General features: G+C 39.9%; 1 protein-coding gene across 1 annotated transcript in view; it reads right to left on the minus strand.

Moving 5' to 3' along the window:
* Positions 1 to 14,248, minus strand: part of OCA2 (OCA2 melanosomal transmembrane protein) — a 252,521-nt gene that overhangs the window by 120,825 nt on the left and 117,448 nt on the right. The window contains exons 13-14 of the mRNA XM_024117107.2: positions 10,935 to 11,059; positions 8,061 to 8,199 (exon numbers count right to left, since the gene is read on the minus strand). Of these exons, the coding sequence (XP_023972875.1) occupies positions 8,061 to 8,199; positions 10,935 to 11,059 (264 nt within the window). The remainder of the gene's footprint in view (positions 1 to 8,060; positions 8,200 to 10,934; positions 11,060 to 14,248) is intronic.

Raw genomic sequence — 14,248 nt, forward strand, 5'->3', positions numbered from 1 at the left:
ACAGATGAATGGATAAAGAAGATGTGGCACATATATACAATGGAATATTACTCGTCCATAAAAAGAAATGAAACTGAGTTATTTGTAGTGAGGTGGATGGACCTGGAGTCTGTCATACAGAGTGAAGTAAGTCAGAAGGAGAAAAACAAATACCGTATGCTAACACATATATATGGAATCTAAGAAAAAAAATGTCATGAAGAGACTAGGGGTAGGACGGGAATAAAACAGACCTACTAGAGCATGGACTTGAGGATATGGGGAGGGGGAAGGGTAACCTATGACAAAGTGAGAGAGTGGCATGGACATATATACATTACCAAACGTAGGGTGGATAGCTAGTGGGAAGCAGCCGCATGGCACAGGGAGATCAGCTAGGTGGTTTGTGACCACCTAGAGGGGTGGGATAGGGAGGGTGGGAAGGAGGGAGATGCAAGAGGGAAGAGATGTGGGAGCACATGTATATGTATAACTGATTCACTTTGTTGTAAAGCAGAAACTAACACACTATTGTAAAGCAATTATACTCCAATAAAGATGTTAAAAAAAAGATTACATAGAAAAAAAAGGGTTGTTTTTTACTATTCTGGATACTTTGAATTTCCACATAAATTTTAAAATCAGTTTATCAATTTCTAAAAAAAAATAAACTTGCTGTGCTATGGTTTTGATAGGAATTGCATGAATCTACAGATCTATCTAGGGAGAACTGATACTTTAACGATCTTGAGTCTTCTGATCCACGACCAAAATATATCTCCCCATTTATTTAGATCTTCTTTAATTATTATCTGCAATATTTTGTTGTTTTCTTGCATATGTTTGGTCAGATTTACCCTATTTTATGTATTGATGCTATTGTAAATGGCATTTTTCTTTCAATTTCCAACTGTTTATTGCTAGAATATAGAAAACCATTACTTTTTCTATATTGATATTGTACGCTTGTCAATTTTACTTATTATTTCCAGGAGCTTTTTTTTTTGTAGATTCCTTCAGATTTTCTACATGGACAATCATGTCATATGCAAATAAAGAATTAATTCTTCCCTTCCATTATGGATGCTTAGTATTTCTTTTCTTGACTTATTGTACTAGCTAGAGCCTCCAGGAAAATGTTGCATTTAAGTGGTGAGAACAGACACCTTTGTCTTGTTTCTGATCTATGGAGGTATTCATTTTTTCCCATTTAAGTATGACGCTAGCTGTAAGCTTTTCATAGATGCTCCTTATCAGGCTAAAGAAGCCCTCTTCTTTCCCTAGTTTATTGAGAGATTCTATCAGTAATGGATGTTGAATTTTGCCAAATTTTTTTCTGCATCTATTGAGATGATCATATGGATTTTCTCACTTAGTTTGCTAGTAAATTGCACTGGTTGATTTTTCAAATATAACACCAATCTTCCATTTCTAGGATAAATTCCACTTGGTGGTGCTGTATTATCCATTTTATATATTGTTACATTGAATTAGCTAATTTTAAAAAATTTACATCTACGTTCGTAAGAAATATTTGTCAATAGCTTTCTTATTCTGGTTTTGTCTGGTTTAGGCATCAGGGCCTTATAGAGTTAGTTGAGAAGTATTTTCTCCTCTTCAATTTGCTGTAAAGTTTGTGTAGAATTGGTGTTGTAACATTATTTCTTCCTTAAAAATTTGGTAGAATTCACCAAAGAAGCTATCTTAGCCTGAGTTTTTTGTTTGGTTTGTTTTGTTCTTTCTGGGAAGGTTTTTAACTACAAATTCAATTTCTTTAATAGATATAGGGCTACTCAGGTTATCTAGTTCTTCTTGAGTGAGGTTTGGTAGAGTGTGTCTTTCAAGAAAATTGTCTATTTTATCTAAGTTGTCAAATTTATTGGCATAGAGTTGTCCACAACACTCCCTAACAATGTCTAATGTCTGTATTCTCTTTAGTGATGTAACATCTCTTATTCCTGATATTGGTAATTTATGTCTTCTCTCTTATTTTCTTCATCAGTTTGGCCAGAAGTTTGTCAGAATTATTTATCTTATCAAAGAACTAGCTTTTGCTTTCATTGATTTTCTCTATTGTTTTTCTGTTCTCCATGCTGGCCTGTATTTCTTTCTTCTGCTTACTTTTAGTTTAACTTGCTCTTCTTTATCTAGTTTCTTAAGATTGAAGCTGAGTTCACTGATTTGAGACATTTCTTCTTTTCTAATATTGGTATTTAATGGTATAAATTCCCCTCTAAATACTATTTTAGAGCAGGTACCAGAAAACTACAAATGCAGGCTGGAATACAGACATGCACATTCATTTATGTGTTGTCTGTGGCTGCTTTCCTGTGACAGTGGCAGAGTTGAGTGATTGCAACAGAGACCATAAGGCCCACATGCCTATAATACTAATTATATGGACTTTTAAGAAAAAGTTTGCTGACTCCTGCTTGAGAGGAATCCCACAAATTTTGTTTTCATAATTCAATTCAAAATACTTCACAATTTCACTTTTGTCTTTGACTCTTGGAATTTTTTCACACAGGTTTTTCAATTTTCTGTAGCTAAAAATAGCTATTTTTAAATAGATCTTTAAATAAATTTTTTATAAATGTATTTATTTATTTTTGGCTGCTTTGGGTCTTCATTGCTGCACATGGGCTTTCTCTAGTTGTGGTGAGCAGGGGCTACTCTTCAATGCGGTGCGTGGGTTTCTCATTGCAGTGGCTTCTCTTTGCTGCAGAGCACAGGCTCTAGTGCACAGGCTTCAGTAGTTGTGGCATGCGGGCTCAATAGTTGTGGCTCATGGGCTCTAGAGTGCAGGCTCAGTATTTGTGGTGCACAGGCTTAGTTGCTCCATGGCATGTGGGATCTTCCTGGACCAGGGCTCGAACCCATGTCCCCCGCATTGGCAGGCAGATTCTTAACCACTGTGCCACCAGGGAAGTCCAAAAAAAAATAGCTATTTTTAAAATAATTATTTCTTATTATTTCTAAAATGAAATATCCAAGTCAAAGTGTAGCTCTTGTGGGGCTTCCCTGGTGGTGCAGTGGTTGCGCGTCCGCCTGCCGATGCAGGGGAACTGGGTTCGCGCCCCGGTCTGGGAGGATCCCACATGCCGCAGAGCGGCTGGGCCCGTGAGCCATGGCCGCTGAGCCTGCGCGTCCGGAGCCTGTGCTCCGCAACGGGAGAGGCCGCGACAGAGGGAGGCCCGCATACCACAAAAAAAAAAAAAAAAAAAAAAAAGTGTAGCTCTTGAAAAAGTAAATGACCCATTATGCCTTTTTTTACCTGTGGTATCATCAGTCTACAACATTATATAAGTTTCATGTGTACAACAATTATGACATGGCCTAGTTTTCTTCATGTTTCTTGTGCTCTGACTTCATTGAACTTCCTGAATCTCTGGGTTTATATATTTCATAAAATTTGAAATTTTAAACCATATTTTCTTCAAATGTCTTTTTCTGTTCCTCTCTCTCCTTCAGAGACAAGAACTACAGATATATTAGGCCACATGAGGTTTTCCCCTAGCTCACGAATGCTTTTCATTACTTTTCACTCGGTTTTACTTTGGACCTATGTCTTCAAGTTCAGTAGTCTTTTCTTCTGTAATTCTTAATTTGCCTTTTTAATCCTAACAAGAGATTTTTATCTCATACATTATAGTTTTCATCTTTAGAAGTTTGATTTGGACCTTTTTAAAAAATATCTTTCATGTTTCTGCTTAACTTAATGAACATCTGGAATACAGTTATAATAACAGTTTTAATGCCCTTTTCTGTTAATTCTAACACTTGTCTATTCTGGGTTGATTTCAAATGGTTTGTTCATATTCTCCTCATGATAGGTCAAATTTTCTTGCTTCTTTGCATTCCTGGTAATCTTTGATTGGATGTCAGATACTGTGAATTTTACCTTGTGTGCTGTTGTATTCCTAGATTCTTGAGGTTTGCTCTTGGATGAAGTTAAATTACTTAGAAACAATTTGATTATTTGGGGTCTTTACTTTAAGATTTATTAGGTGGAATCAGGGCAGTGTTCAGTCTAGAGCTAATTACTCACCAATATGAGGCAAGACCCTTCAGTGTACTCTATCCAATGCCTCATAAATTAAGAAGTTTACAGTTTTCCTGGAAGGAACTGACATTATTCCTAGCCCTGAGTGTATCAAGCACTCTTTCTTCTAATCTTTTTGAGTTGTTCTTCCCCTGGCCACAGGGAGTTTCCCCCTCTCTCTGTGCAGCTCTTTCCTCTCTGGTTCTCTGTCTTAAAAATTTTACTTGCCTTGGTCTCTCCAGAGTCAGTTCTATCCCCTCAACTCCAGGAATCTGGTGGGATCCACATCGGTTCTCTTTCCCTGCCCTGCATCCTGGAAAACCTCTCAATGCAGTGAGCTGGGGCAATCATAGTCTCACTTCATTTGTTTCCCATTTCTCAGGGATCACTGTTCTTTTTTACCTGATATCCAGTATCTTGATTACCACTGTCTGGTTTTGGTTTGTTCCTGGTTTTGTTTTTCGGATTTTGGTTTACTTTCCTTTTTGGATGTCTCAAGAAAGAGGGTAAATACAGTCCCTGTTACTCCATCTTGGCCAGAGAAGAAGCCTTTTTTATCCATGTATATCCACATACACACATTCTCAGAGACTACATGCACCAAAATATTAAGAGAATTTATCTCTGGGTAGTGGGATTATGACAGTTTTTTATTTGTGGAGTGTGTGTGTGATTTACATTTTCTAAAATAAATGTATTATTGTAAAATAAAAATAATAAAACAACATTTTTCTCTGAAAATAGTGCTCTCCCATGCACATGCAGCCTATCCTGAGTGATAGGTGCCCCCAAGGCAGATCACGGGGCTCTACCACTTTCTGGTGTGCTCATGTGACATGATGGGGGGCCTGCTACTCAGCTCATGCAGCAAGACTGGCGAAGTGTCACAGGTGGTTTTCCAGGGCAACCAGGGAGTATTAAAGTTTAAGTATTAAAGTATCTAAGTTATACCCTGAATCTCTAGAATGTAGTGGGCCCACAAAATGGCCAACAACACCTTAGAGCCATGAACTCTCAAAGGCTTAAATATATTTATGAAAGACAGCACATATACACAAACAAACTGACACACTTCACAGACACACAGGCATAAACATATCATCTATAATAAATGACACCAATTTGGAAGCATTTTTACTGATACTTCAGAAAAGAGATATTGGGAAAATTCTAATGACCAAAGAATGACCAATGAAAATTAATTGTAAAATTTAATTTTAACTCTAAGATATGTAAAATACCATTTGCATTCTCTTTAACACTTTGTTTTTATTTTAGTGTATGAAGAAATTATATATTAATATTTATAACAGCTTTCCAGAAACAAAATAACCTCAAATAAACAACCTAACTTTACACCTAAAGCAATTAGAGAAAGAAGAACAAAAGATCCCCAAAGTTAGCAGAAGGAAAGAAATCATAAAGTTCATATCAGAAATAAATGAAAAAGAAATGAAGGAAACGATAGCAAAGATAAATAAACCTCAAAGCTGGTTCTTTGAAAAGATAAACAAGATTGATAAATCATTAGCCAGACTCATCAAGAAAAAAAAGAAGACTCAAATCAGCAGAATTAGAAATGAAAAAGGAGACATAACAACGGACACTGCAGAAATACAAAGGATCATGATAGATTTAGATGCAAAATCCTCAACAAAATACTAGCAAACAGAATCCAACAGCACATTAGGATCATACACCATGATCAAGTGGGTTTTATCTCAGGAATGCAAGGATTCTTCAATATATGCACATCAATCAATGTGATAAACAATATTAACAAATTGAAGGATAAAACCCATATGATCATCTCAATAGATGCAGAAAAAGCTTTTGACAAAACTCAACCCCCATATATGATAAAAACCCTCCAGAAAGTAGACATAGAGGGAACTTATATCATCATAATAAAGGCCATGTATGACAAACCCACAGCCAACATCGTTCTCAGTGATGGAAAACTGAAAGCATTTCCTCTAAGATCCGGAACAAGACAAAGTTGCCTACTCTCACCACTATTATTCAACATAGTTAGGGAAGTTTTAGTCACAGCAATCAGAGAAGAAAAAGAAATAAAAAGAATCCAAGTTGGAAAAGAAGAAGTAAAATTGCCACTCTTCACAGATGACATGATACTATACATAGAGAATCCTAAAGATGCTACCAGAAAACTACTAGAGCTAATCAATGAATTTGGTAAAGTAGCAGTATAAAAAATTAATTCACAGAAATCTCTTGCATTCCTATACACTAATGATGAAAAATCTGAAAGAGAAATTAAGAAAACACTCCCATTTACCATTGCAAGAAAAAGAATAAAATACCTAGGAATAAACCTACCTAGGGAGACAAAAGAACTGTGTGCAGAAAACTATAAGACACTGTTGAAAGAAATTAAAGATGATACCAACAGATGGAGAGATATACCATGTTCTTGGACTGGAAGAATCACCATAGTGAAAATGACTATACTACTCAAAGCAATCTCCAGATCCAATGCAATCCCTATCAAACTACCAATGGCATTATTCACAGACCTAGCACAAAAAATTTCAGAATCTGTATGGAAACACAAAAGACCCCGAACAGCCAAAACAATCTTGAGTAAGAAAAACAGAGCTGGAGGAATTAGGCTTCCTGACTTCTGACTATACTACAAAGCTACAGTAATTAAGACAGTATGGTAATGAAACTTAAAAGCTTTTGCACAGCAAGGGAAACCATAAACAAGATGAAAAGACAACCTTCAGAATGGGAGACAATATTTGTAAATGAAGCAACGGACAAAGGAATAATCTCCAAAATATACAAGTAGCTCATGCATCTCAATATCAAAAAAACAATTAACCCAATCCAAAAATAGCCAGAAACCTAAAATGACATTTCTGCAATGAAGATATACAGATTGCCAACAAACACATGAAAGGATGCTCAACATCACTAATCATTAGAGAAATGCAAATCAGAACTACAATGAGGTATCACCTGACACTGGTCAGAATGGCCATCATCAAAAAATCTACAAACAATTAATGCTGGAGAGGGTGTGGAGAAAAGGGAACCCTCTTGCACTGTTGGTGGGAATGTAAATTGATACAGCCACTATGGAGAACAGCATGGAGGTTCCTTAAAAAACTAAAAATAGAACTACCATATGACCCAGCAATCCCACTACTGGGCATATGTCCTGAGAAAACCATAATTCAAAAAGTGTCATGTACCACAATGTTGACTACAGCTCTATTTACAATAGCCAGGACATTGAAGCAACCTAAGTGTCCAGCGACAGATGAATGGATAAAGAAGATGTGGCACATATATACAATGGAATATTACCCAGCCATAAAAGGAAATGAAATTGAGTTATTTGTAGTGAGGTGGATGGACCTAGAATCTGTCATATGGAATGAACCAAGTCATAAAGAGTAAAACAAATACCATATACTAATACATATATATGGAATCTAAAAAAAACAAAAAAACAAAAAAAAAAAACCAGGTTCTGAAGAACCTGGGGCAGGACAGGAATAAAGATGCAAACATAGAGCATGGACTTGAGGACACGGGTATGTGGAAGGATAAGCTGGGACAAAGTGAGGGGGTGGCATTGACATATATAAACTACCAAATGTAAAACAGATAGCTAGTGGGAAGCAGCTGCATAGCACAGGGAGATCAGCTCACTGCTTTGTGTCGACCTAGAGGGGTGGGATAGGGAGGGTGGGAGGGAGATGCAAGAGGGAGGGAATATGGGGATATATGTATACATATAGCTGATTCACTTTGTTATACAGCAGAAACTAACACACCATTGTAATGCAATTATACTCCAATAAAGATGTTAAAAAAAAAAGAATGAAATCAATTCAGACCACTTAACTCTAAATTAGAGGATCAGTCACCTAACTTCCCACTCTCAAGATGACCAAGAGCACATCATATGAAGAAGTGACATCCATTTAGGGTAAAATTTTATTAAGTGTGCAGGTTAAGCTTCACACATATTTATTGGAAGCAACCCTGTTATACTGATACATACCATTTTCCTCAACTCCTCGTTGGAAATAATAATGACATTTGGTGGGTCCCCAATGGCAGTGGCAGCTCCTCCAATATTTGTGAAGATCACTTCTGCAATCAGGACTTGTCTTGGATCAAGATTGAGCACCTCACACAATCTGTCATGAATGGAGGAAAATGAAAACAGTCCCACTATTCACATTGTGAATGGCCCATGTGAGACTTAAATTTTTTTATAGCATTTGCTTGTACAAGGGAGTTATGTGTGTGCACGTGCTTGTGCAGATGCACGCACACACTCACACACCTGTGAGAAGGGCAATGCTGAGGGGTAAAAACAACAACAATGGATAAAGTTGACTCTCAGCATTAGATTTCTCTGAAAGTTAACATACAACCCATCTGAACCATCCATGTGAAAATATACTCCTGCCTCGCCCCCACAGGTCTGGAGGAAGCACTCAGGGTGCAGGACCCTGTGCAGGGCAGGCCCTGGCACAGATGAATGGGTGTTTGCCACCAGACCCCTCTGAGTAGGATGAGGCTAGAGCAGAAAGCACTGCCACCCAGTGGCTCACACCATGCCTGCCAACCTAGCTCCGTACCCACCTTACACTTTTCAAATGCTGAGGTCCTAAGCTTAATATTAACAAGGAGCACACACTCTACAGCAGGGGTTCTCCACCTTGGCTACACACTCAGTTTGTCTGGGAATCTTGACAGTCTTGCTGCCCAGCTCACGACAGATCAATCCCTGGGCCTGGGCCTGGGCCTGGGCAGCAGCGTTTAGAGCTCCGCAAGTGGGTCCACTGAGCACACAGTTGAGAAAAGGCTGCTCTAAAGAAAGTTTAGGAAATACCTCATGGTATTTCCTCCTCCACCTGCCCACAACATTGCCCACTTCCTTACAGAAGCCAGGCCCGGGTCTGGAAGTTAGCAGCAAGAGGGGTCCCTGCTGCATTCAAGGGTCCTTTCTTTTTTTTTTTTTTTGGCCACTCCGCAGCATGAAGGATCTTAGTTCCTTGACCAGTGATTGAACCCATGCTCCCTGCAGTGGAAGCGCGGAGTCTGGGGAGTCCCTCAAGGGTCCTTTCTACCACTTCCCAGCTCAGAGCGCAGCCAGCAGCTCTTCTGAGGGGGACTGGCCTACAGAACTGTGGGGAAGCTGAGAAGGGAGCGGTGTCCAGGGACCAGGGACAGGGATGAATCCAGAAAAGAGGATCAGACCCCAGTCAGCAGCAGGAGCTGCCAGCTTAGGAGGCCCCGGCTCTGCTTCTAGCAAGAAACGGATTAGTGTGTGCTAATCAACAACGCCAGATCTGGCTGTTTAACTGTAAAGACTAGTGTTACTCAATCCAGACAAAGGCAGAAGAAATGCGATTAAGCTTATAGAGTCATGAAGAATATGGTAGTATAAACAGTGAATCTGAGCACACCAACATTTCGATCTTGAAAGATGTAATTTTTAGACTAATAAAATTATAAAGCCAGTTCCTAGAACACTAAGGATATAAACAAATCCCAGCAAGGCTGAGACAACCCTCAGCTGCCCAGGTTATACAGGGATGCTGAGAACGTGGGTGCCATCATCAGAGAGTGCAGTGACATGCTGGAATCTGGCACATTGTGAGATGATTTTCAAACCAGTGTCAGCAGCAGCGTTGCCCTCGTTGAAGTGGGGTGGGTGTGAACAGCCTCTTGCCCCCTGAGGTGTCCTAGGGGCAGGGTTGGTTTTAGCATGTACTACAGTTTACAAGGCCCTCCATCCCCCATTTACCCTCAGAAGAACCCTGGTTGCTGGGAGGTGCTATGCCCCCTGTGCAGGAACGCTGAGTCCAGCGTCCCTCCCCTCAAATCTATATTTGCACATGGGCCATGACAATGTAGTCAAGCTTGCAGAAGCCTGAGCAACAGACTGACTTGCGACACTGCAGGCCAACTCGTGGGGTGCTGCCCGCTCTCTGCTCCTCTCTAAGCTTCATTCTCCTCTCCCCACCCCACACTCCAATTCACTCCTCCTCTGAGGGTCATTACTCCTCTAACAGCAAAGGCATTGCCCAGAATTAGTCCTGAGCTCTGGAAGTAGCCCCTTGCTGGTGACACTGAACTTGCTGTGTCTCATGCCTCAAGTGCAGTAGAATCTCTTATCTGGCAGAATCCTCAGAACACTAGTTTGGGTTAATCTCTTTGATGGTACAACTCAGATCAGTGCAGCTGAAGTGACTTGTCTAAAGGTCCTCACTACCTAGCTTCCCAGAAACCACCAGCCATACCTGTGTCCCCTCAGTCTCCCCAGGACAAGCCAGCACCAACACATGATGGGTCTAAGCAGGGGAAGACCATGATATGCTGGGAACCATCTTTAAATAAAGAACATAAAGTCTAGATGCAAGTGTACATCCATAACCTTGGAAGGGGCTGCACAATGACAGGCTGAAGCCCAAGCCCCAGGAGGCTCCAGGTGATCAGCATGTGGTGCTCAGTGAATGACAAACAAATGAAGTGGATGGAATTAAAAGGAGCAAAATAGAATCAAACTGAATTTCTCTTTCCCTAAGTTACCTTGTAAGGCCTTGCCAGGTCCAATCCTCCCATGAGGAGCCTGCCAGAGCAGGACAGCAGCCCCACCTCCCACCCTCTGGCTGAGCGCCCCACAGAGCCCATGGACTCCTGGTCCCTGATGGTCTGTCCCACAGGACACAAAGGCCCATGTGTGCTAACTCCTGCAGCGTTTCTGCAACCACCACTGCCACTGGCACAGCCGTGCACACAGAACCACAGTCCCAGTGGGTGTGCAGGCTGGACCCAAGCACACGTGTGGAGGGCAAGGTCGGCAGCCAGCATGTGCTGCCGTGAGCCTGGCCTGATGCCCACACGGTGCCACTCTGCCTACCTTATGGTCACGGGAGTGAAGAGGAGCGCTGTGGTGACGTTGTCCAGGAAGGCAGAAAGGATGGCGACAATGAGACACAGCATGAAGATCATGGCCCACACTCTTCCCCGGGACACTTTGTATGCCTGCAGTGCAATAAAGAACAAGCCAGGATCAGCAGGGTCAAAGAACAGATACAATATTTCATTAGGGTCTCTAAAACTAAGGGTCTAAATAAACATTGCATGGAGGATTAAAACTTAGATCCACAAACTCCTGAATCTGCTGAGATGAGGCAGTAATGGCTGGACCTGGACGTTCTAAATCTACCCTGGCCTATGTTCCTTCCCTCAGATTCTCCTTCTCGGTGCCCTGTGGTGGTCAGTCTGTCACAAGGTGACGGCCTGTCACCCCTGTATCCCCTAGTCTTTTACACACACACTCCTTTTGGTTGCACAGCTTGGGCTGTGACTTTGGGATCCACCTGACCCTAGAGTCTGCTGATCTTTGGGGATCTAGGGGTTACTTTCAGTACCAAGGTATTGGGAGGAAGAGGCCAGATGGTACCTGGGAGGTGCAAGACGGTGCACAAAGATGGCAAAAATCACAGAATTGTTCTATCATTCAAGGTTTGGAAAGGGCTTTGAGAAGTAAATAATTTTTTAAAAGAACTTTTCAGTTCCAAATTTTAAAAAGTCAAGCCCAGCACTAGTCTTTCGTTAGCAGAGCACGACAAGATGTCTTCCTGCCAACCCTGAGTAATAGGACCAATACAGATTCTTTGTTTGTTTTTGTTTTTTGTTTTTGTTTTTTTAACATCTTTATTGGAGTATAATTGTTTTAAAATGTTGTGTTAGTTTCTGCTGTATAATGAAGTGAATCAGCTATATGTATACATATATCCCCATATTCCCTTCCTCTTGCATCTCCCTCCCACCCTCCTTATCCCATCTCTCTAGGTGGTCGCAAAGCACCAACCTGATCTCACTGTGCTATGCAGCTTCTTCCCCCTAGCTATATATTTTATATTTGGTAGTGTATATATGTTAATGCTACTCTCTCACTTCATCCCAGCTTACCCATCCCTGACCTGTGTTCTCAAGTCCGTTCTCTACATCTGCATCTTTATTCCTGTCCTGCCCCTAGATTCTTCAGAATGATTTTTTTAGATTCTATATATATGTGTTAGCATACAGTATTTGTTTCCTCTTTCTGACTTACTTCACTCTGTATGAGAGATTCTAGACCATCCACCTCACTACAAATAACTCAATTCCATTTCCTTTTATGGTTGAGTAATATTCCATTGTATATATGTGACACATCTTCTTTATCCATTCATCTGTCAGTGGACACTTAGGTTGCTTCCATGTCCTGGCTATTGTAAATAGAGATGCAATGAACATTGTGATACATGATTTTTTTTGAATTATGGTTTTCTCAGGGTATATGCCCAGTAGTCGGATTGTGGTGTTATATGGTAGTTCTATTTTTATTTTTTTAAGGAACCTCCATACTGTTCTCCATAATGGCTGTGACATTTTACATTCCCACCAACAGTGCAAGAGGGTTCCCTTTTCTCCACACCGTCTCCAGCATTTATTGTTTGTAGATTTTTTGATGATGGCCATTCTGACCAGTGTCAGGTGATAACTTATTGCAGTTTTGATTTGCATATCTCTAATGATTAGTGATGTTGAGCATCCTTTCATGTGTTTGTTGGCGATCTGTATATCTTCTTTGGAGAAATGTCTATTTAGGTCTTCTGCCCATTTTTAGATTGGGTTGTTTGTTTTATTGATATTGAGCTGCATGAGCTGCTTGTATATTTTGGAGATTAATCCTTTGTCCATTGCTTCATTTGCAAATATTTTCTCCCGTTCTGAGGGTTGTCTTTTCATCTTGTTTATGGTTCCTTTGCTGTGCAAAAGCTTTTAAGTTTCATTATGTCCCATTCATTTATTTTTGTTTTTATTTACCTTTCTCTAGGAGGTGGGTCCAAAAGGATCTCCTTGCTGTGATTTATGTCATAGAGTGTTCTGCCTATGTATTGCTTTGGGTAGTAGAGTCATTTTCACAATGCTGATTCTTCCAATCCAAGAACATGGTATATCTCTCCATCTGTTTGTATCATCTTTCTTTCATCAGTGTCTTATAGTTTTCTGCATACAGGTCTTTTGTCTCCTTAGGTAGGTTTATTCCTAGGTAATTTTTGTTGTTGTTGTAATGGTAAATGGGAGTGTTTCCTTAATTTCTTTCAGGTTTTTCATCATTAGTGCATAGGAATGCAAGACATTTCTGTGCATTAATTTTTTATCCTGTTATTTTACCAAATTCATTGATTAACTCTAGTAGTTTTCTGGTAGCAACTTTAGGATTCTTTATGTATACTATTATGTCATCTGCAAACAGTGACAGTTTTACCTCTTCTTTTCCAATTTCTCTGATTGCTGTGGCTAAAACTTCCAAAACTATGTTGAATAACAGTGTTCAGAGTGGGCGACCTTGTCTTTTTCCTGGTCTTAGAGGACAGTTTCAGTTTTTCACTATTGAGAACGATGTTGACTCTGGGTTTGTCATATATGGCCTTTATCATGTTGAGGTGGGTTTGCTCTATGCCTACTTTCTGGAGGGATTTTATCATAAATGGGTGTTGAATTTTGTCAAAAGCTTTTCTGCATCTATTGAGATCATCATATGTTTTTTCTCCTTCAATTTGTTAATATGGTTTATCACATTGATTGATTTGCATATATTGAAGAATCCTTGCATTCCTGGGATAAACCCCACTTGGTCATGGTGTATGATCCTTTAAATGTGCTGTTGGATTCTGTTGGCTTGTATTTTGTTCAGGATTTTTGCATCTATGTTCATCAGTGATATTTGCCTGTGTTTTTCTTTTTTTGTAACATCTTTGTCTGATTTTGGTATCAGGGTGCAGGTGGCCTCACAGAATGAGTTTGGGAGTGTTCCTCCCTCTGCTATACTTTGAAGAGTTTGAGAAGGATAGGTGTTAGCTCTTCTCTAAATGTTTCAAAGAATTCGCCTGTGAAACCATCTGGTCCTGGGCTTTTGTTTGTTGGAAAATTTTTACTCACAGTTTGAATTTCAGTACTTGTGATTGGTCTGTTTATATTTTGTATTTCTTCCTGGTTGAGTCTCGTAAGGTTGTGCTTTTCTAAGCATTTGTCCATTTCTTCCAGATTGTCCATTTTATTGGCATATAGTTCTTGTAGTAATCCCTCATTATCCTTTGTACTTCTTGCGTGTCAGTTGTTACTTTTCCTTTTTATTTGTTAATCTGTTTGAGTCTTCTCCCTTTTTTTCTTGATGAG

The sequence above is a fragment of the Physeter macrocephalus genome, chromosome 2 (genome assembly GCF_002837175.3).
Source record: "Physeter macrocephalus isolate SW-GA chromosome 2, ASM283717v5, whole genome shotgun sequence".
NCBI lineage: Eukaryota > Metazoa > Chordata > Mammalia > Artiodactyla > Physeteridae > Physeter > Physeter macrocephalus.